Genomic DNA, 22150 nt, shown 5'->3' with positions numbered 1-22150 from the left:
TTGATGATACCTGCATAGTTTTAGGGTCATTGTCTCTTGGCAGGACCAGGTGCATAAATTCATTGATCTTTTAACTGTCTGTAATGGTTGTATTTTTGACCACCAATGTAAGGGGCGTTTTTCCTACTGACCTACAATTAATTGTTTTTTGGAAAGGTTTTCTGAGACCTGAAAATTATTTCAAAGGTTTCTCTTGGGTAAAAAGATTGAGAAAAGCTTCTACACAAGTGGTTGCCAACATTTGAGCTATAGGGGTCCTCTTCTGCTGCCCCTGACATCACCAAAATGTTCAATATATGTAAAGCTTGAGAGGACAGTCAGACTGCAGACCTATTAGATTAAATTATGGTAAGAGACTGTGCACATGCTACATGTTTGGCCTGGAGACATGATGCAGAAGACAATTTGAAACCAGTAGAGATCCATGCTAGTACCCCTAATCTATGTTTCTACCATACTACTGTCTGAGGGCTGCACTTCAAATACTAAAAAGGGCCGTGAGACCATGTGAGGGCCATTAGACTCATAAAATGCTACCTCTGCTATGATGCAGAGCAAAAGGTGGGGACAAGGGAAAGGAAAGGGTCTCTCTAGAAACGTGATGGACATAGAAGTCAGCCAATAGTATGTGAAGAAGAGGGGAAATGCTCTTGTCATTTTTTTATGTTATAAGCTTCCTGATGTTTTGCTCAGAAGAAAGCACAGAACAATATAAAAATATTATAGTATATGCAAGTTAGCAAAACATATTTTATTCAGGTGTTTTCATGACACTTGATTCATTGTTAGGTTATGGTACTTTCTATTCTGTCTGATGCAACAACAATGGAGGGAACATTGTTGGGTTGATTTACTAAAGGCAAATAGACTGTGCACCTTGCAAAGTGCAGTTGCTCCAGAGTTTAGTAAATGAGATAAGGCTTCACTTTGCAAAGAATACCCAATCATGTGCAAGGAAAATAATACAAAAAACAGCATTTGTGCTTGCACATGATTGGATGATGGAAGTCAACCGAGCTTCTGCTCATTTACTAAGCTCTGGACCATCTGCACTTGCACAGTGTAACTGCACTTTTGCAAAGTGCACAGTCTATTTGCCTTTAGTAATTCAACCCCTGAGTGTTCCTAAATGCATGCAGGGAAACCCACAGACATCTTTTACAACTGAAAGAATTTTGCATGGACATGTGGTCAAATGTTCATGTCAGAGACTTGAGGGGCAGTTATACAAAATGCCTACAAAAAGTAATTTCTGCTACAGGGGGTATCACCAGCTCCTTATGCCAATGGTGTACTTACTGTACATTTTCCACAGTACACTATAACATCTATTGATGTTTTTGTTGACTAATAAAGGACATTGTTCTTGTGTTCTTATTGAAGGATATTACCTTTACCTGTAGACACTGTTTCAGTAAAATCATGTTTGCCTTTTTAAATATGTTGAGAACGTTCACCATTTCTATGGGATGTATTTAATTTTGTATAATGACTTTGGTTGTTCTGCAAGGCATCAGATTTGCTTTACGCTCTCTCATGTTTCAGTAAACCTGAAGCCTTTGCAGTTGCAATACTTCCCACTGTGTAACTGACATCATTAAGGATGACAGCTCAGGAATCCCCTAAGATTGCCCATCCTGGGAGTCAGGGGCGTAAAAAGTAAATCTACTACTGATGGTTTTCTCACTCCATGTATCTGGAAAATTAACCTTTAGAGTGTCAAGGAAAACTACTACAAGTTCACATTGCAGCAGGGAGGCAGAGGCCTTTTTTTAATGTAAACATATATAAAAGGTTAAGAAGGTTAACGGATAATGTACCGATATCTGCTGTCCTTAAGGTAGATGTAAATCCTAACTGAGTAATTTTTGGTTTGCTAAAGCACTGTGTATGAAAATACCCCCCCTTCTTATTTCCATTGCATAAATATAGGTTCTGTTCAAAAAATGGATTAGGACCTTCACCCAACTTCAAGTGGATGAACAAGAGAGAAAACACCGCTCCAGATCCACCAGCCACACACTGATGCAATAGCACTAAACAGATGCAGGCCCAGCTCACAGCTGATGATGAGAGAAAAAGGAAGTCCGGATGGCTGCACTACTGCAGAATTTACCTTTATTTAAAAAAATCGCCAAACAGGGTAAAAACATCAAGAAAAAGGCATCAAAAGAGCAGGGCGGCCCACTGACAGGTTTTGTGCTACACTACCACTCAAATCAGTCTGCTATGAGTAAGTGATATTGTAGTGCGAAACATGTCAGCGGGTCACCCTGTTTCTCTGTTTCCATTTTCTTGATGTTTTTACCCTGTTTGGCAATTTTCTAAATAAAGGTAATTTCTACAGTAGTGTGGCCATCTAGACTTCTTTTTTTCTCTCAACTTGAAGTGGATACATTTTTAAAGCAATTATGTTTATCCTGGGGAACAATCAAAGCCATGATGTACTGTGAAATGTTGCTTCGGCTTTTCCATGATTCCCACATATCCCCATATCAATCTTACCTCATTGGCCTTAGCTATCCTCTTGCTGCCTGAAAAGTGGACAGCAATAAAAATAGATAAGATTGCGCTATGGACAAATTCCACCCGTTCGCCACCCAGGCGAGGGAAAAAAATAAAGTGAAATAAAGATAAATTGAAAAAAATGAACTCAAGGGGTTAAAGCTGCCTGTGCTTGAGACCTGTCCCTAAAAATAGGAATAGGTTAAAAATCTAAAATATAAATTAAGCTTTGGCGCTAAAACCTTTTTGTGCACTGTGAATACTAAAATCATATATGAGTGTGAGATGATCTATTATCTTTGTTGGTGCTCTGGAGAATTTAAAACAAATTATGGTGGAAACCTCCCAAAAACCACTATATACGTGATGTTAAAATGCGTGAAAAAAAGAAAAGAGGATGTGTGTCTGTTGACTTACACCTCAACAATGTACGTAAAAAATGGTGAATCAATCACATAAAAATAAACAATTAAAAATTAAAAATATTACTGTGCTCAAATAGAAAAACATACGTAAACCAATATCTAGAAAATCATATGCAAACCAATATGTTCAAAGTGACAATCAAAAAGCGTTTTGTGAAAGTCCCCAGAAAAAATAATAATAATAACAAAAAATCTTATAATGTCCAACAAAAATTTTTTTTTTTTTTTTTTTTTTTTTTTTTTTTCAAAGTCGCATCATCTGGTTGCTGGAAAAACGCATGGAACTTTCATCAAATGAGGAAGGTAGAGTAAAGTGACTAGTGCAGAAGGGTTAAATGCATTCCTCTCCGGTGCGCCACTCTGTGTTAGGAAAAAGGTATATATATGTGCTCACCAGACAAAAAACCCTCAATGGGTTAACCGAGCAGCCACAGTATGAGCCACTGTGCAGCTTTCTTTGGGCTCTGCTTCTGCTATGCTGGGGAGATGCTTTACACTTTTCCTGTGTGGTCTGACGTGGAGAAAATCCGATGCTGGTGGCCGTGTGTTTTTAAGCATCTCCCCAGCATAGCAGAAGCAGAGCCCAAAGAAAGCTGCACAGTGGCTCATACTGTGGCTGCTCGGTTAACCCATTGAGGGTTTTTTGTCTGGTGAGCACATATATATACCTTTTTCCTAACACAGAGTGGCGCACCGGAGAGGAATGCATTTAACCCTTCTGCACTAGTCACTTTACTCTACCTTCCTCATTTGATGAAAGTTCCATGCGTTTTTCCAGCAACCAGATGATGCGACTTTGAAAAAAAAAATAAAAAATTTTTTTGTTGGACATTATAAGATTTTTTGTTATTATTATTATTTTTTCTGGGGACTTTCGCAAAACGCTTTTTGATTGTCACTTTGAACATATTGGTTTGCATATGATTTTCTAGATATTGGTTTACGTATGTTTTTCTATTTGAGCACAGTAATATTTTTAATTTTTAATTGTTTATTTTTATGTGATTGATTCACCATTTTTTACGTACATTGTTGAGGTGTAAGTCAACAGACACACATCCTCTTTTCTTTTTTTCACGCATTTTAACATCACGTATATAGTGGTTTTTGGGAGGTTTCCACCATAATTTGTTTTAAATTCTCCAGAGCACCAACAAAGATAATAGATCATCTCACACTCATATATGATTTTAGTATTCACAGTGCACAAAAAGGTTTTAGCGCCAAAGCTTAATTTATATTTTAGATTCTGAAAAGTGGACACACTGACTTTTTTTTGTGCCTAATGGACATTGCCTCAGATTTAAAAAATTCTGGGTCGCAATTTACACTATACTATGACTTAGGTATACTATGACATACCTAGAAAACTAGTTGCCCTTAACTCCTGAATGGGCACTTTATGGCCTAATAGACATTTCATGTAATATCATGGCAAGGGAAGCCATCCTACATAAGTGGACCTGTCCTGAGCCCCCGCCATATCTCTGTTTGTAGATAAAATGGCTTATGTTTTCTGCATGGAATTGGTGCAGGCTTTCTTTCACAAAGAAACACAAATCCAAACATTTTTATATGTCTGGGAATCTTTCAATCAAATCTTGCTTACTGATATCCATGATGTTTTTAACACTGATGATCCTCCAATTGACCCTCTACCAACCACCTAAATTATACTTTATTTCCTATTAGCCTAGGTCTTGCTAGATAACAGACAGACCACCATCCAACTACTGCTCATTGCTTAACCTTAGATTCAGTACCACTAATCCAGTGTTTCTGAAATCCAGTCCTCAGGCCCCCCCAACAGGTCATGTTTTCAGGTTTTCCACTATTTTTCACAGGTGATTTCATCAGTTTCACTGCCTTAGCAATTACCACAGCCGTTTCATCTGAGGGAAATCCTGAAAACATAACCTGTTGGGGGGGCCTGAGGACTGGATTTGAGAAACACTGCACTAATCCAAACTTAAACTATTCTATTAAAATGAACACAGTTGTTCTGTATCGTTCTGTTGGTGAAATATTGTGGGCATCCTGTCAACTGCATTCTTACATAAAAAAAAAAAATTGGTTCTGTAGTCCAGCAGTGAAGAACTCCGGCTTGGATTTTGGTGCAGCAAAGGCAGGAAGGTACAGGAAGTTAGGAGCTCATTGGACTTCTGGCAGAATCAAAAGTTGTTTCTCTGTACTTGCAGAGTTTGTAAAAGGGGACAAAATGTGCATGCATTGTAAGGTGCATATGTGGGTATATATGCATATGTTTTTGCAAAAATGTATTACTTTTTTTTCCTAGGCCTAAACTTAAAGTGTATATAAACCCCATATCTATTTTTCAGTATGTTTGGAAACATGCCTTACTGTATACAGTTTTTCATAAAGTTTTTTTTTATGTTTCCTGTACCCCAGGGGCAAAGCACACATAGAATATTGTTCGATCTTTATACAGACTGTCTAAGGTTAATTGCATGATTGGGCAGGGTGTCCCCTTCCCCCATGGCTGTCCAAAAACACAGTTCGAAAGACGGTGAATAAATAATGAGGTTTGAGGTTGGCTGCTAGCACTTGCCTGAGACTAAGGCCATCACTAGAAATGCAGGGTGAGAGAGCCATGTCAGCTAAACTATGCTTGGCTTGTTCACAGCAGAGCACAGTGCTGCACAAAGCCTATGCTAAACTGTTTGTATAGATAGTAACAGATCAGCTCAGTACACAAGGAGGTGCTGGCAGTTGTTCTCTGCCACCACTGTGCAAATCAGTAGTCTTTATTGGGAAGAACAGAGAAGAAGGAAGTGAATAAGGAAAAATGAACTCTTTAAGCAAATAATTGTTTTGTGGATTGGTTTCAAAGTTTCTTAACTGAGAGCCTGCCAAAAGCAGTACTTCCTGTTGCAGGGTGGCAATAATAAGCCACTCTCTCATAATTAGCAGAAGCATGTCAGACTGTCATGTGTGTTTCAGAGGGCTTCAGTTAGCCTTCGGCTTACCTTTCAGGTCTGTTGGATAGGCAGGCCAACAGCCAACTGAAGGACCATGTGTATCAAAACTTTGCAACAGACCCGCCCCCCCCCCGAACAAAAGACAATAGCTTATGAAAAATGCAGTGATGCATGATGCCGGACATATGGCAAAGTAGATTTAGGGTCTATTCCCAATGCAAATCAGTACTGTGGTATGTCCCCCTCTCATCCCAAAGTTATCATCGCACCTTTTGAAAGGCTGCTGAGTTTTAGCAGTTATTTACAGTATATGTTTTGTAATAACGGATTCACTTTAAGTGAGGTTTGAATACAATTTGGCCATCATCTGCATCTGTACTGGCCAAGTGATGTAGGTAATCCAGATATTGCACTGAAATTCAATGCGGCTCTTTACAACAACCAGCTGTAAGAATTTATAAAGGTAGACTCATAAGGATAACCTACTTTTGGAACAAGATCTCCAGAAAAGACAGGGTCACTGATAACTTCCACTTAAGAGTTACATCGCTTGGAAGAGTGAATTAAAATACCAATGGAAATATTAACACACAACTGTGTCCCTGTACACCAGACCTTTAAATGAAGTACAGCACCTTTTGGATTAGAGCTTCTTGTGCGGCTAAGAACATAAAACAAAAGCCAAGCTTAGCCAGGGACTGAGCTTGTGACTCCTTTATTATTCAGCATGATTGATGCACGGCATTGCATCTGGAGCAGATGATAGACTGCAAATAAGCTGAGGGTCATTTAGGTGAGTGAAGGGCATATACCATGGCCTCCGTAACAATAAATTTCAATACGTATTACCACAGGCTTACTGCCACTATATTATTGGCTAAAATTTACTTTAAGTGGAGCTGCATGGAACCTTATTTTTTTTAGCATGTGATAAGGTTAGAAGCTATGTGTTACCATTGGCCAGATTTCTCCTTCATTTATGTCTTGCTATTTGCTTCCCCAGAACACAAGATCGGCCTAATAGTGACTATACACAGAGCAATTTTATACTGTATTGCCGATTTGCCCGCAAAAAAAAAAAATATATGATCAAAGGATCGTATTTTCTATATGATGCTCTGTAATCCTAAAAAAAAAAGGTTATAACAAAAAAATGGAAAATTTTATTATAAAATACTTACTGTTACATAGTTACATAGTTACAAAGTAGGTGAGGTTGAAAAAAGACACAAATTCATCAACCTATGTGTGTGATTATATGTCAGTATTACTTTGTATATCCCTGTATGTTGCGGTTGTTCAGGTGCTTATCTAATAGTTTCTTGAAACTATCAATGCCCCCTGATGAGACCACCACCTGTGGAAGGGAATTCCACATCCTTACCACTCTTACAGTAAAGAACCCTCTACGTAATTTAAGGTTAAACCTCTTATAATTTTAATGAGTGGCCACGAGTCTTGTTAACTTTTGCAAAAAAGATTTATCCCTATTGTGGGGTCACCAGTACGGTATTTGTATATTGAAATCATATCCCCTCTCAAGCGTCTCTTCTCCAGACAGAATAAGTTCAGTGCTTGCAACCTTTCCTTATAACTAATATACTCCAGACCGTTTATTAGCTTTGTTGCCCTTCGTTGTACTCGCTCCATTTCCAGTACATCCTTCCTGAGGACTGGTGCCCAGAACTGGACAGCATACTCCAGGTGCGGCCGGATCAGAGTTTTTTAGAGTGGGAGAATTATTGTTTTACTTCTGGAGCTGATCCCCTTTTTAATACATGCCAATATTCTGTTTGCTTTGTTAGCAGCAGCTTGGCATTGCATGCCATTACTGAGCCTATCATTTACTAGAACCCCTGGGTCATTTTCCATCATAGATCCCCCAGAGGTTCTCCCCCAGTGTATAGATTGCATTCATATTTTTTGCATTATTTTACATTTGCCATGTAGTTGCCCACCCCATTAATGTGTTCAGATCTATTTGCAAGGTTTCCACATCCTGCGGAGAAGTTATTGCCCTGCTTAGTTTAGTATCATTTGAAAATACAGAGATTGAACAGTTTACCCCATCCTCCAGGTCATTTATGAACAAATTAAATAGGATTGGTCCCAGCACAGAACACTGGGGGACCCCACTACCCACCCCTGACCATTCCGAGTACACCCCATTTATCACCACCCTCTGAACTTGCCCTTGTAGCCAGTTTTCAATCCATGTACTCACCCTATTGTCCATGCCAACGGACCTCATTTTGTACAGTAAACGTTTATGGGGAACTGTGTCAAATGCTTTTGCAAAATCCAGATATACCACGTCTACGGGCCTTCCTTTATCTAGCTGGCAACTTACCTCATAGAAGGTTAGTAGATTGGTTTGGCAAGAACGATTCTTCATGAATCCATGCTGATTACTGCTAATGATACCGTTCTCATTACTAAAATCTTTTATATAGTCCCTTATCATCCCCTCCAAGAGTTTACATACTATTGATGTTAGGCTAACTGGTCTGTAATTCCCAGGGATGTATTTTAAAATATTGGTGCTACATTGGCTTTTCTCCAATCAGCTGGTACTATTCCAGTCAGTAGACTGTCAGTAAAAATTAGGAACAATGGTCTGGCAATTATCCTTTCCTGATGGACTCCATGGCAGTCTATTTGTGGGTTAACCCTGCCTCCTCTCCAATGCTATAGGACCCCACTCCCATAAATTTGAGCTCCTCACTAGAGACTGCATTCCTGTAACTAGCCAACTCTTTGACCGATGGGTGGGAACTCTGTCTGCCATGGAGTCCATCAGGAAAGGAAAATTACGGTAAGTATTTGATAATACATTTTCAGTTTTCCTGAAAGACTCCATGGCAGTCTACGTGTGGGAAATAACTAGCCAGACCACACTGGTGGGTATGCTGATCAAAAGAAATTTAATTTGGCCTGTCAACCAACAGGATTCAAGTTCAGTAATGTGACATAAAGGTATTAATGGAGACCCATGAGGCCGTTTTGCAGATGACATCTGGAGCCACATGCCAAGCTGCTGCCCACAAAGCTGCCATACCCCTGGTGAAATGTGCTGTCATCGCCTCTGGAGGAGGCAAGCCCTTAGCCCTAAAAGCCAGCTGGATGGACTGGACAATCCAGTCCTCAATTGTTCTGGTTGAAGCTCACTTCCCTCTGTTACTGCTGGAGTGCAAAATAAACAGGTAGTTGGAGCATCTAAAGGAGGAATTAACTTGCAGGTATTCCTTCAGTATTTCGCCTACATTCAGAGGATGAATTTCGGTGGACCCGGGGTCCTGAATGTAGGTAGGACAATTGCTTGGTTCTCATGGAACACTGAAGTGACTTTCGGGTTTGAGCCGAGCATAGGGATGAGGACCACCTGGTCCGGGAAGAAAGTCAAGAATGGTTCTTCATGACCCAAGATTTAAGAAACCCCTTTGGCCAAAGTGATGGCTACTAGGAGAGCGACTCTTACTGAAACGTATTTGATAGAAAGCGGTGAAGATCCCCAGTACCAAATCCAGACAGTGAGTCGAGAATGAGGGGAAGATCCCATTTTGGGAATCGTGGTCTTCTTTGGGGCCTGAGTATTGTCATCCCACAAAAGAACTGCCGGATTAGAGGGTGATCGGCCCATGACATTCTGGAGAAGGTCGACAAGGCCGAGACTTGGACCCTGAGAGAGCTGATGGATAGAGATAGATCAAGACTGGATTGAAGGAAGCTGAGGATTTCCTGGATTTCTGGATCTCTGTATGATCTGCCCATAGAGGATAAGAATTTGACAAACTTGGCCCATATTCTCCCATAGACTTTATTCATGCTCGCCTTTCTTGAGCTCATGAGGGTGGAAATCACTCTTGAAGCACACCAGAGAGATTCCAGCCTCTCCCTCTCAAGAACCAGACCACCAGTCTCAGTAACACCAGACAAGGGTGCAGGACTGTCCCCTGAGAAAGAAGGTCCGGCCTGATGGGAAGAGGCACTAGATCCCAGAAGCTGAGCTGGGTCAGGAGAAGAAACCATGGCCTGTTCGACCAGTAAGGTGCTACCACCCCCACCTTGACACTTCCGCCTGGAGTCTCCGTAAAAACTTGAAGATGATTGGGAGCAGAGGAAAGGCATATGCCCTGTTGAAGCTCCACTGATCTGCCAGAGCATCTACACCGAAGGCCTGGTTGCAACAGCCCAGAGTGTAATACTTCTTGATCTTGAAGTTGCAAGGGGATGCAAATAGGTCTACTTTGGGATTGACTCCCATAGACGGTGTGATGATTCCCCTATCAACACAGTCAGTGTTGTTGAGAGAATCCCTTCCATGGGGCTATTGTGCTCTCCCAATGGGGGGAGGGCAGAACCCTTACACTGTGGAGGGGGCACTGCAAAGGTAGATTTTTTTTTGTGCCTGGAATTTGGCTTTGGCTTTAAGCCCATTAAAAGAGCAATATAGCCAAAGCTTTTTTTTTGACCATAGACCATGGGTCACAGAAGTGCTATTATTTCTGCTGCCGGCTGAGGTCAGAGTCAGCCTAGACTCAGGGAATGATCCTGAATTTAAGTTTGGGATCCATCCAGCAGCTGGATAGGCCCCACAGTGCACCACTGAAAGTCTGAGACAGCCAATCTCGCCCCTCCACAACCTGGCACTCCTGTGAGCGCTGGAGGGGCAGAGCAGAGACTGCTCTTTGCTCAGTGAAGATTGAGAACTGAGCGATCAGTGGTCATGTGATTGTGCAGTTTTTGGTCTTAGAGCTGGCGGAGGACAACTACAGCACCTGATCGATGCTGCAGCCATATAGGTGAAAATGTATGTTTATTTTTGTGATTCCCACACTTCACCTTTAACACAAAATAAAAGACTTAATTTTTTCTTCTCCATTAACTTTAATGCATTTTAGCAAAAGATAGCCAAAATATCTTGAATTTCGCAGACATTGGGGCCAAAGTGAAAACTCACTCACTGCTCTCTGCTCAGTGTACTTTGCTTAATTCCAAATGTTACTGGCAGGTACTAAATAGGGCTGTATAGAAGGGGATCCCTGGTAGTTAGTCACAGCTGTCCTTACTCCACAGCATATTATGAATGCTCCATTTTCTGTGTCTCCCAGAGCACTTTGCAGTAGCATTCTGACAAGTAAAGTCTACCGATTGACATCTGATGCGGCCTACTGCAAAAGTTAGTTTGACAACTAAAACTTTAACAACAGGTTTACTTTAAATTGGATGGGACATTAAGATGGCCTGGGGAAATCAGTAACCACTGGCCAGAACATAAAGCTCATATCTTCTTGGTTACTCATTTGTGTTGCTTTATTAAAAAAAGAAACTTCCCCAATAATCCTTGACAGAGACTGTTTCCGCTATTTGCTTTAGCGCAATGTCACTTTCTGTGTGCCTGATTGTTTGTCCCAATTAATAACGGATCAAGTGTTTTTATTTTCTGTGCGCTTCATTAGAACATAACTTTACTTTTTTTCTTCTCTGCAACAGCCCAGCCACAGTGGATAGAGAAGATTAATGATACGCAGTTAGACAGTGGAGATCAGCTCCGCTGGGAGTGTAAAGCATCTGGAAAGCCAAGGCCCATATATCGCTGGCTAAAGAATGGACTCCCCTTGCTACCCCAGGTACTGTGCGCTCAGGTTAATTAAGGATTCTCACTACTTTTACCATGTCCCTGCCAATAAAATGTTATTATGGATGGAACTGTCAAGCGTGCACTCGCTTCTCTGCAAAGCTGTCACTTTATTTTGAATCCAAAATACAGGTTTGTGTAAAAAAAGTAATCAAGGTCCAGATAACCATTGCAACCAACTGCATTCCAGTTTTAAGGAAAGAGAGAGAGCCTCACCTCTGTACTATGCTGCTTGTACAAGTCCCCTGTTATTGAGAGGATACAAATATGAGAGCTTGCATTTCCGACCTGTCTTTATAGTGAAGATTTATATCTTTATTACTGTAATGCAGTCAGGCTGCAGCCATATAATTTTTTATTTGTATTGTTCTACTTTGCTGGGAGCATGCTAGACATCTACACCATTGCTCCACACATAGTGCAACAGTCCAGGTCAGGAGGGGTCCAACATGCCATCTGTACAGTGCTCCAATCAACACTAGAAACTAAAAAAAATCTTTCGTCTGGAAGTCTTCTTAAGAGCCTAGCCCTGAAAGAAATGCAAGCCCAGAAGTCTCATCACTCCATCCTGCTGCTGCAATTAGTCTTCCAGGTTGCATGATGCCCATTAGCCTTTGTACACACGGTCGGAGATTCTGACAACCAAATCCGTCGGATTTTGTCCGACGGATTTTGTCCGAAACTGTTGCATACACACGATCGGACAAAGTTGTCGGAAAATCCAACGTGATTACGTTATTTCGTTACAACGGGACTACGTTCACGCTAGTAGCCAATAGCTTTGGTGTAGGAATTTGATCTGAGCATGCGTGGCACTTTGTCCGATCGGAATTCTCTAAACATGATCAGAGTATGTCCAATCGGAGCATTTTGTCTGAAAATTTTACCAACAAGTTGGAAAACTTGGTCCGTCAGATACTCCGACGGAAACAGTCCGATGTAGACCACACACAGTCGGAATATCTGACAAAACGGCCGATCGGACACATTCCGTCAGAATCTCCGACCATGTGTACAAGGGCTTAGACATGTGTGATTTGTTCCGTTACAGATCAAATTATTTACAATCACAATACAGATTTCAACAAATCCAAAATAAATGATAACAAAAACAACAGATTCATTTGTTTCGTTCCGATGACATGATGCGATAGTTTGGTCTTTTTGTTAATGCTCGAAGCATCAAAAATAACGAATGATTCAAATGGATTCAGATACATTTGTTTTTAGTAAGCATAGCATGAATTATACAAAATGCACTACATAATACATATAAATGAGAACAGCGCAATAAAGTACTGTTCACATCTTGCGTTTTCTGATCTCAGGCAGAATTACTGCGATTCTGCCCACAATCCCAAATTGCACTGCAAAATTGACAAAAGCGCACCACGCGTGTTTGGGTGCCATTCATTTTCAATGACACCTAAACACCGGCAGTTTTGCAACAATTGAAAGTACATGGAACCTGAACACACGTGGTGCGTTTTATCATTATTGCATTGCGATTGGGGATCGCAGGCAGAATCACACTGATTTTGACTGAGATCACAAAACTCTGGATATAAATAGGGCCTAAATAGTTACAGTAAGATATAAGTGAAATAAGATGAATCTTATTTATTCTGTTTAGGTTGAATGGAGGTGAAGCCATCACAATCTCTGAATCATAACATAACGAATGAATCCAAATCTTCCGAAATAATATTAATAACTTTAATATGAATTTCATACTAATTTATATATTTTTTTTATAATTTTTCAAATTTATAATCTCCTTCTGGTGAGCCAAATGCATGGTAATCTGGAAGGGCTGTTTTCCACCTATTCAAGCAACTTAGTATTCCTTGATGCAATGTTGACTGCTGTAAGTCAAAGGGCTAAAAGTAACCACACATATCAAGATTGCAGTACATCAGTAACTGAACTCAGATTTCATTCAAAAGACCTGTTTTTTTGAGATTTGATCTCAAACAAATACCATTCGGATGTCCAAAATGTCTCCTGTAACTTCTGCATCCCTTCCCATTTATGGGTGAGTTATGACTCATGTACAAGGATGTTTGGAACAATCCATAACAAAAGTGCATTGACATTTCAAGAAAAACGTGGTAATGAACACTAAAATAATTTCAGAGGTAACAGAGAGAGAGAAACATGGTAGCATGGTCAACTAGAGATTAACAGAATTCTGATTTTATATGGAAGAAATGAGCATCACTTAGATATTGTTAAGAGTTGAGACCCAAAGGAACTAATTACTGAAAAATGTAGGCATTCTTCGGTTGACAGATGAACACCTGAGTCACACACCAACAAAACCTATTAAACCACACATACAGTGTTATGTTACATTTTATTATATAATTTATTATATTAAAACTTCCATAAGGGAAACATGGAGGATTCCATTGCTGACCTTTCATTTTTGCTCATTGCCGGCTGTCATGCTGACCCTCTGGCTTCAATATTTTGAATTACTAACCCAGAAAAAGGAGAAGAGGATTTATGACTTTTCTCTAACTTGTATGATCTGCATACCAATTCTGGCTTAGGAACTCAGTAAGCATTGAAGGCAGTAGCTCAGCCTAACCATCAAGCAATTAGACATTTCAGAAGGAAATTGGCAGTTTAGAAAGGGTTTAATCTAAAGTGGACCTGTACTTTGGAACTTTGTTCTCAGAAAAGTCAGTCAGAGGACAAAGGAATAGTCACCAGTGATGCTTGTGACCTCCCCACAACTGATGCTTCCGCTGCTACTGACATATGCCTTATATTGCACTTTTTCTCTGTGTGGGGACAGCCATTTCGGTAGAGGCAGGGCATTGCTTCCTCTTCTCAGAGCTGCACACATGATGACTGGTAATCTGATGACAAGTGGGTTAATAATCAATAAACAGCAGGAAATTAAGAGAAAGCACAGATCCACAGAATGATAGAAACTGAAGCAGAGCGATCCTTGCACTGTGGTTCATCCGTTACAGCTTTCCCTCCAGCAAGGAGAGCAGAGAACAGTAATGACATCACCAAACCCCACTCCAAATCTCCTGAGACAGAGGCTGAAAAACAATTATTTTCCCCACTGTATGTATTTAGTGATCAAGAGGCTTTTTAGATCTGCTCTGGGATATCATTAAAAAGCGGGAAAAGGTTTGTCCTAGCATCATGATAAAATTAGTAATTCCATTTACACACGACCGGACTTTCAGGCAGACTAGGTCCGACGGTCTTCCCGACGGACTTTTGGCGGAGTTCCCACGGACTTTCCGAACAAACGGACTTGGCCACACACGAACGGACTAAGCCCGTCCATAAGTCCATTCATTTTGAACATGATGACGTAAACGGGACTAAACAAGGAAGTTCAATAGCCAGTAGCCAATAGCTTCCCTTGCGTCGTATTTGGTCGGCTGGACCAGCACACAAATGGTTTTCCCACTTTTAGTCCGTTGGAATTGAGTCCGTCGGATAGATTTGAAACATGTTCTATTTCTAGGTCCATCAGATTTTTTTTTTTTTTTTAAACGATCGGACTAGCCCACACACAATCGGATTCTCCGGCAGACTAATTCCTTCGGACCTAGTCTGCCGGAAAGTCCGGTCGTGTGTATGTGGCAAAACAGTTGAGTTTTATGAAATGTATACATTATAGTATTATAATGATCATAATCAAGTGAGCTAAGTACATGTTTGTTATACACCATTTGTGATATCTATTACAGAACAGACTTGAAATGGTTAATGGCATGTTGACAATTCACAACATCAGTCAGTCAGATGCCGGCATGTACCAATGCCTAGCGGAGAATATTTATGGGATCATCTATGGAAGCGCTGAGCTTAAGGTTCTGGGTAAGTCAGATGCTATTTCTTAACTAAAGATACATTTATCTGCTGCATTTTTGATGAAGGACACAGTATTAAGGGGTTCTGAAAAACAAGGGTGAACATTGCATCTTCTACACGATTTTACCTCTTACAGAATTTTAGGTGAACTTATACTAATTTAAACTTTTAAAAGTAAAAGGTCTTGCCTTCTAGTAAACACCACCAGATGTCTGCTATTTCCTTTATTAGCTAGAGGAAGTTCTGTGCTCCATTCTGATTTAGGGTGCACTCACACTGGCACTTTAACAAGTTCCTATCACTGCCTTAGCCTAGTTCGTTTGTGTAGCATGAGTGCTCCGAATCATGCCCAGTATTAGTTAAACATACAATCAAACAAAAGTGGTCTCAGGCTTGGTTCACTTGTGGTCCAGTAGTGTCAGTGCAAACTGTGGCAGAGCACAGAACTGTACATAGATGACAATGTACTCAAGCATTGAATACTGTGGGCTGGTTAGAATAAGGTGTGCCCGGGAATACTTCCTTATAGCCCAGTGTGAGTGCAGACCAGCAGGAAAGTAGGGAGGGAGGGACAACCAAAATCTGACATGGTTCAATTAAACCAGTCCCAGTGTGAGTACAACATTAGGCTGGGTTCACACTGCTGCGGGGGGAGATCCGGATGTGATTCGCACCGCAAATCACATCCGATCTCCGTAGCGATGCGAGTTCAGCCATACAGATAGTATGGCTGAATTCGCATCGCTCCCGCAGCAAACTCGCACGGGACCCTTTTTTTGGTCCGCAACAGAATCGGATCGCATGGGGGTTCACACCATGCGATCCGATTCCTGTGCGAGTCGGCAGATCGCACTGCGATATGCGGACGGATCTGGGGGTGTCATTAACATATCATTGACACTCCCAGCCGTCCGCATAGGGCAGTGTGAACTGCCGGCGGGAGTAATGCGATGCGGGAAAACGCAGCGGATTCGCGGCGTTCCCGCATCGCAGCGGTGTGAACCCGGCCTTAGTCCTACTTACTGAACCTTAAAGGGGTTTAAAGGAAAATGTTTTTTCACCTTAATGCATTCTATGCATTAAGGTGAAAAAACATCTCACAGTGCCGGCACCCCCAATCCCCCCATTTTACTTACCTGACCCCTCGAAAGTCCTGCGCTCGCCCCCGCCGTCCTCTTCGCCGCTCAGCTTGGCTGCTGATTGGATGGATTGAAAGCAGTGCAGCCATTGTCTCGCGCTGCTGTCAATCACATCCAATGACGTGGCGCGCCAGGGGGGGCGGAGCCGTGTGATACAGCAAGCGGCTATACCCGCAGGCTGTATCATGGGAGCGTGCCCGCAGGTGCTTCTCACCATGCGATGGAGCTCGCATGAACGTGAAAAGTACCTGTGGGAAGAAGCAGAGACAGCCGCCGAGGGACCCCAGAAGAGCAGGTTCAGGGCCACTCTGTGCAAAACGAGCTGCACAGTGGAGGTAAGTATAAAATGTTTACCTTACAATCCCTTTAACTTTCCCTGAGATCATGGATCATGGATAAGCTTCATCTACTATTATCCTCCTATCCAGGGAGACTGTCCTCATAGTCAGTAGGGCAGTTTGATTAGATTGTGAAACAGAACGTAGCCATGATTGAGGAACACAGAAGAAAAGTATTTGGCTTATAAAGACAATGACTGGCATACTGCGACTTTACTGTTAAATGTTTAAAATGGAGTACAGGTGATCTCTAAAGTGACACTAAACTCACACTTTTTATAAAATAATATAAATGCAATATCTTTAAATATAAGTAGAATGTACTTTCTGTCTCTCTCTTCCTTTGTTTCATCTCTCAAATGCAAGTTTTTTTTATTCAGCTGTTCTCAGGCTTCCTGTTTTAGGGTGGCTACATTCATTCTATATGTTCCCCCCCCCTTGTATATGTGAACATAGCCACCCTTTCCTGCCCCCTCCAAGATGGACTACACATCTACCTGCAGACACATTCAGCTCTATAGAAATAGTAGTACACATAGAGCAGAGCATATGACCAGAGCATTGCACTGCTCTACACTAATAGCAGCGAGGGGCATCACTGGAGGATAGGGAGAAGTTACAGGACAACAAAAAAAGAAATCATGAAAATCATAAGAGTCTTTTCAAATATAAAGAAAAAGAAAAAACAGAGTTGTGCTATATTTGATATTTTAGAGTGATTGATGTATCAAAAATTTAGTTTAGAGTTAAGTCACCAAAGGTTTATTGATTTTCCCTTTATGAGCAATAAAGTTCTTAAGAAAGACTTAAACCCTGAAATCAAGTTTGATTATTTTCCCCTTCCTTCTTCTACCTCTAATGCCCCGTACACACGATCGGAAATTCCGCCAGCAAAAGTCCGATGAGAGCTTTTGGTCAGAAAATGCGATTGTGTGTATGCTCCATTAGACTTTTGCTGCCGGAATTTCGGCCAGCAAAAGATTGAGAGCATGGTCTAAATTTTTCGGTCGGAAAAAGTTCTGATCGGAAATTCTGATCGTCTGTACAAATTACGACGTGCAAAATTCCTATGCATGCTTGGAAACAATTTGACGCAGGCTCGGAAGCATTGAACTTAATTTTCTCGGCCCGTGGTAGTGTTGTACGTCACCGGGTTCTTGACGGTCGAAAGTTCAGAGAACTTTTGTGTGACCGTCTATATGCAAGCCAAGCTTGTGCGGAATTCCGTTGGAAAAACCATCCAAGTTTTTTCCGACGGAAAATCCGCTCGTGTGTACGGGGCATTAGCAAATGCAAAGGCATGTGTGATAGGATGGGATAGAAAAGAATATGTGGAAATTATTACTAAAACTAAGACCAAACAATTGAATATATTGCAGCTTACCAGTCCTTAGATCTTGTGGAGGACATTATGTTTTATTTTCAGCCTAAGAACATTTTCAGCATGTGCAGAACATATCGATCTTGCCAAAAATGTGGTGTCCTTATCACTACGTATGAGTTGAACTGGAAGCAAAAAATATTTGCTTACATAAACTACTAATCTCCTGACCCCACATGTAGCACTACCCCTATAGGAGTTGCTGAAGTCAGGGTTGCCCACTGCTACATGGCCAGACACGCAGAATTTTCTTCTTTCATCCAGACGCAGAAATCAGTCTTTGGCTTCTTTTTGTAGTTTTATTAGGGGATAATAACTTGGATGGGGTAAGAGATTATGGGATGGCCAGCGTGACAACAATTCAGGGACAATTCCTCCCTATTTACAGTCTCCTCTACTTCCTTCCAGCTGAACAACCTTGGTTCCTCTTTGTACAGCTTCTGCTGGCTCACTCCTGAGGGAACTAACAGTCTATCGTCAGTTCAGCAACAGCCCATTACAGCCAGGAACTTTCAGTCTCTTGACAAAGTAACACATAAGGAGTGAACAACATTCAACATCACCTTCTGCTTCCCTGTGGTCACTGATCCCAGTTACATTGCTTGCAGAAATTTGCTACCCCTCCTGGCTGTCACCAGCCGAACCTGGCTGCTTTGATCTTCCCAGTCCTCAGAAATGACACAGCCATGTAGACCTCTGTCTTCAAGAGAGCTCTGCTACAGCTGGCAGTCTCTCCCCTTGTCTGTCCCTGCACTGTGCTGATCTACTCACTGTCTCTCCTTGCTGTCTCTGCTGCCTCTCCAGTTAGGGTCCCACCACTGCCTCCTGTGGTAGGATCCTTCCAGGCCAGCCCCCCAAGCTCCTCAGTAAGGGGTCCCTCAAGGGCCACTGAGACAGCTTTCATCAGCACTGCTTCTCCATCTTCCACCCAACTCCCCTGCTGGCATGGCTTATGTCTATTCAAGGGTTCTTTAGCTCCACTGACAGGCCCACTTCTGGGAATTCAATGTATGTTTCTGTGTTGATATACACTTCTAGAAGGCTGGGTTACCTCTGGGTTCTTCCCTATTACAGTCCCAGCACAATGTGTGGCTCAAGTGGGGTAGGGTCTCTGTATAAGCATATATTGGCTGCTTAGGAAAGCTCTGTGCCTGAATCAACATGCATACTAGTACCAAAATGAATCCCAAACTTGCTAAAAGGGACATATTCCATGAGACTCTTGTTTTCTTTGTGCACATGCAGCGTGATATAATAGCTAAAAACAATCAACAATATATTAGTAAACAATACCGTCCATATTAACCACATGCCGACCGCCGCGCGCCGATTTACGTCAGCAAAATGGCACGGGCAGGCAAAAGGGCGTACCTGTATGTCCCTTTGAAATTGAAGACTAGCGGGCGTGTGCCCGTGGGTCATGCAAACTCAATGGTGAGAAGAGGCAGAACGGGGAGATGCCTATGTAAACAAGGCATTTCCCTGTTCTGCCTAACAATATGACAGGGATCTACTGCTCCCTGTCATCGGGAGCAGTGATCTCTGTCATGTTGTAGTGAGCCCATCCCCCCCACAGTTAGAACACACTAAGGGAACACACTTAACCCCTTGATCGCCCCCTAGAGTTTAACCCCTTCCCTACCAGGGGCATTTATACAGTAATCAGTGGCTATTTTTAGCTCTGATCGCTGTAAAAATGTCAATGTTCCCAAAATAGTATCAAAGGTGTCCGATCTGTCTGCTGCAATGTTGCAGTCATGATAAATATTGCAGATCGCCTCCAATACTAGTAAAAAAAATAATAAAAATGCATAAATCTATCCCCTATTTTGTAGAAGCTATAACTTTTGCGCAAACCAATCAATATACATTTATTGTGATTTTTTTTTAACCAAAAATATGTAGAAGAATACATATCAGCCTAAACTGTGGAAGAAATTAGTTTTTTTATGTATTTTTGGGGATGTGTATTATAGCAAAAAGTAAAAAATATTGCTTTTTTTCAAAATTTTAGTTTTTTTTGTTTATAGCGCAAAAAATTAAAACAGCAGAAGCGATCAAATACCACCAAAAGAAAGCTCTATTTATGGTAAAAAAAATACATCAATTTTGTTTGGGTACAACGTTGCACGACCGCGCAATTGTCAGCTAAAACGTCACAGTGCCAAAGCCCAGAAATGCTCTGATCAGGAAGGGGGTAAATCCTTCCGGGGCTGAAGTGGTTAAACTGAGCTTGTGATAATGCCTACATCACCACTCTGTACATGAACACACACAGAAAATGCTGCTTTGCAGATAACCTTTGCATTTGATTTCAGATCTCCGAACAAAATGTATAAAGACTGCTTTGTATAGTTCTTTGAAAGCACCTAAAAAGAGAGCTGTCTTTGCATAAACATTCTATAAAAGCACGGAACAGCAATGCACGAAAAAACAGTGGGGGATTTATTGTGATTTAGATCTGTGATTGTTATTTTCATATGTTTTCGCTTAACAGCATCCGCTCCCTCATTCGAGCTCAACCAACGGCAAAAAACAATAATCATCACCAAGGGCAAGGAAGTCATTATGGAGTGTAAACCACAGGCATCTCCCAAGCCAACCATCTACTGGATGAAGGGTGACAGAGCTGTGAGGCAGAACAAGAGGTTAGAAACTGTCAACTTTACTTCTATAATTAATCTGTTATGAGATGTTATTGTTTTCCTGGGCACCTTTCCGATTGCTGCAGTTACTTTGTGCACATATGTAGGTAATCTATACTGTGTAACTCTGCCGCAAGTTGAACTTTTCGTATTTATATCTCTTCCAAAAACGAGTACAAGTGACCTGTGCCTGCCCTTTACCTGACCAAGCCTTAGATGTTGAGTATATATAGAGACTTCCGCGCTCTATGGAAAAGATAGGAGAGGGCGAGAATAGCAAATGAAAAAAAAGCAGCAATCACTAAATGAGTTGTCTCTCACTGGTAAAGGTAATTGAATAAAGGTGTGATGCGCTAATTACAAAACATTCAAATAGCCACAACAAAACTGAAAATGTGCAATTATAGAGCTATATAAAGTGCAACCGTGCATAGATCAATCAGAGAACATCCCTATACATATATGTCAATGAGTTAAAAAACCATGCCGGTGATTGATAAGTGCAAAAAAACACACAAAAAAACACATAAATATTTAACGTAAAAAATAAGATATACGATATATGCACGTGTTCAGCGTGTAATATATATATACAAAGAAAAAATAAATAAATATTAAATCGTGATTTGTGTAAAATGTCCCATACACAATCAAATCAAAACGTGCAATTCGGTAAGCACACTCAATTAAACATGCAATGTGCTGGGTAATGAGTCCATTCGTGGTGATCCGTGCAGGTGGTGTAAATGCTATATAATTACCTCACTGCTGTGGGTAACACAGCAAAAATAGTAATGGACACAAATTTTAAACGTGCAATTCAGTAGGCACACGAGATTAAACGTGCAACGTGCTGGGTGATAGATCCATCCGTGATGGTCCGTGCAGATAGTGTTAATACTATGCAATTACCTCACTGCTGTGAGTAACACAGCAAAAGATAGTAATGGGCACCAAGGTGATTGCAGGGATGGCTGTATAAACGAATTTTCTTTAGGAGACTTCTTATGGCTTCCTCATGGATGGTAGGTAAACTCAGAGAAATGAATCAGAGAAAACCGCCATAGTGTAGTTGTTTTTTTAAAATATAGCAATTTATTTAAATGATTTAAAACTACTCACAAGTGAAGCAGGAAAAATAGGCACATACGACAAACAGCAAATAAAACCGGATACGAACGTCACTTCCGGGCGTCCTACGCGTTACGTCGTCAAGACTTCAACTGGGATGAAGTCTTGACGACGTAACGCGTAGGACGCCCGGAAGTGACGTTCGTATCCGGTTTTATTTGCT

At 41.2% G+C, this 22150-nt stretch overlaps 1 protein-coding gene across 1 annotated transcript in view; it reads left to right on the top strand.

Annotated features, from left to right (window-relative positions):
* Window positions 1–22150, top strand: part of CNTN5 (contactin 5) — a 780450-nt gene that overhangs the window by 283448 nt on the left and 474852 nt on the right. The window contains exons 8-10 of the mRNA XM_077484405.1: window positions 11363–11499; window positions 15230–15359; window positions 20709–20859. Of these exons, the coding sequence (XP_077340531.1) occupies window positions 11363–11499; window positions 15230–15359; window positions 20709–20859 (418 nt within the window). The remainder of the gene's footprint in view (window positions 1–11362; window positions 11500–15229; window positions 15360–20708; window positions 20860–22150) is intronic.

The sequence above is a fragment of the Lithobates pipiens genome, unplaced genomic scaffold (genome assembly GCF_037356315.1).
Source record: "Lithobates pipiens isolate NorthernLeopardFrog02 unplaced genomic scaffold, aLitPip1_a1.2 Scaffold_16, whole genome shotgun sequence".
NCBI lineage: Eukaryota > Metazoa > Chordata > Amphibia > Anura > Ranidae > Lithobates > Lithobates pipiens.
Note: the sequence above shows the minus strand (reverse complement) of the source record. Positions and strands in the feature narration are given on the sequence as shown.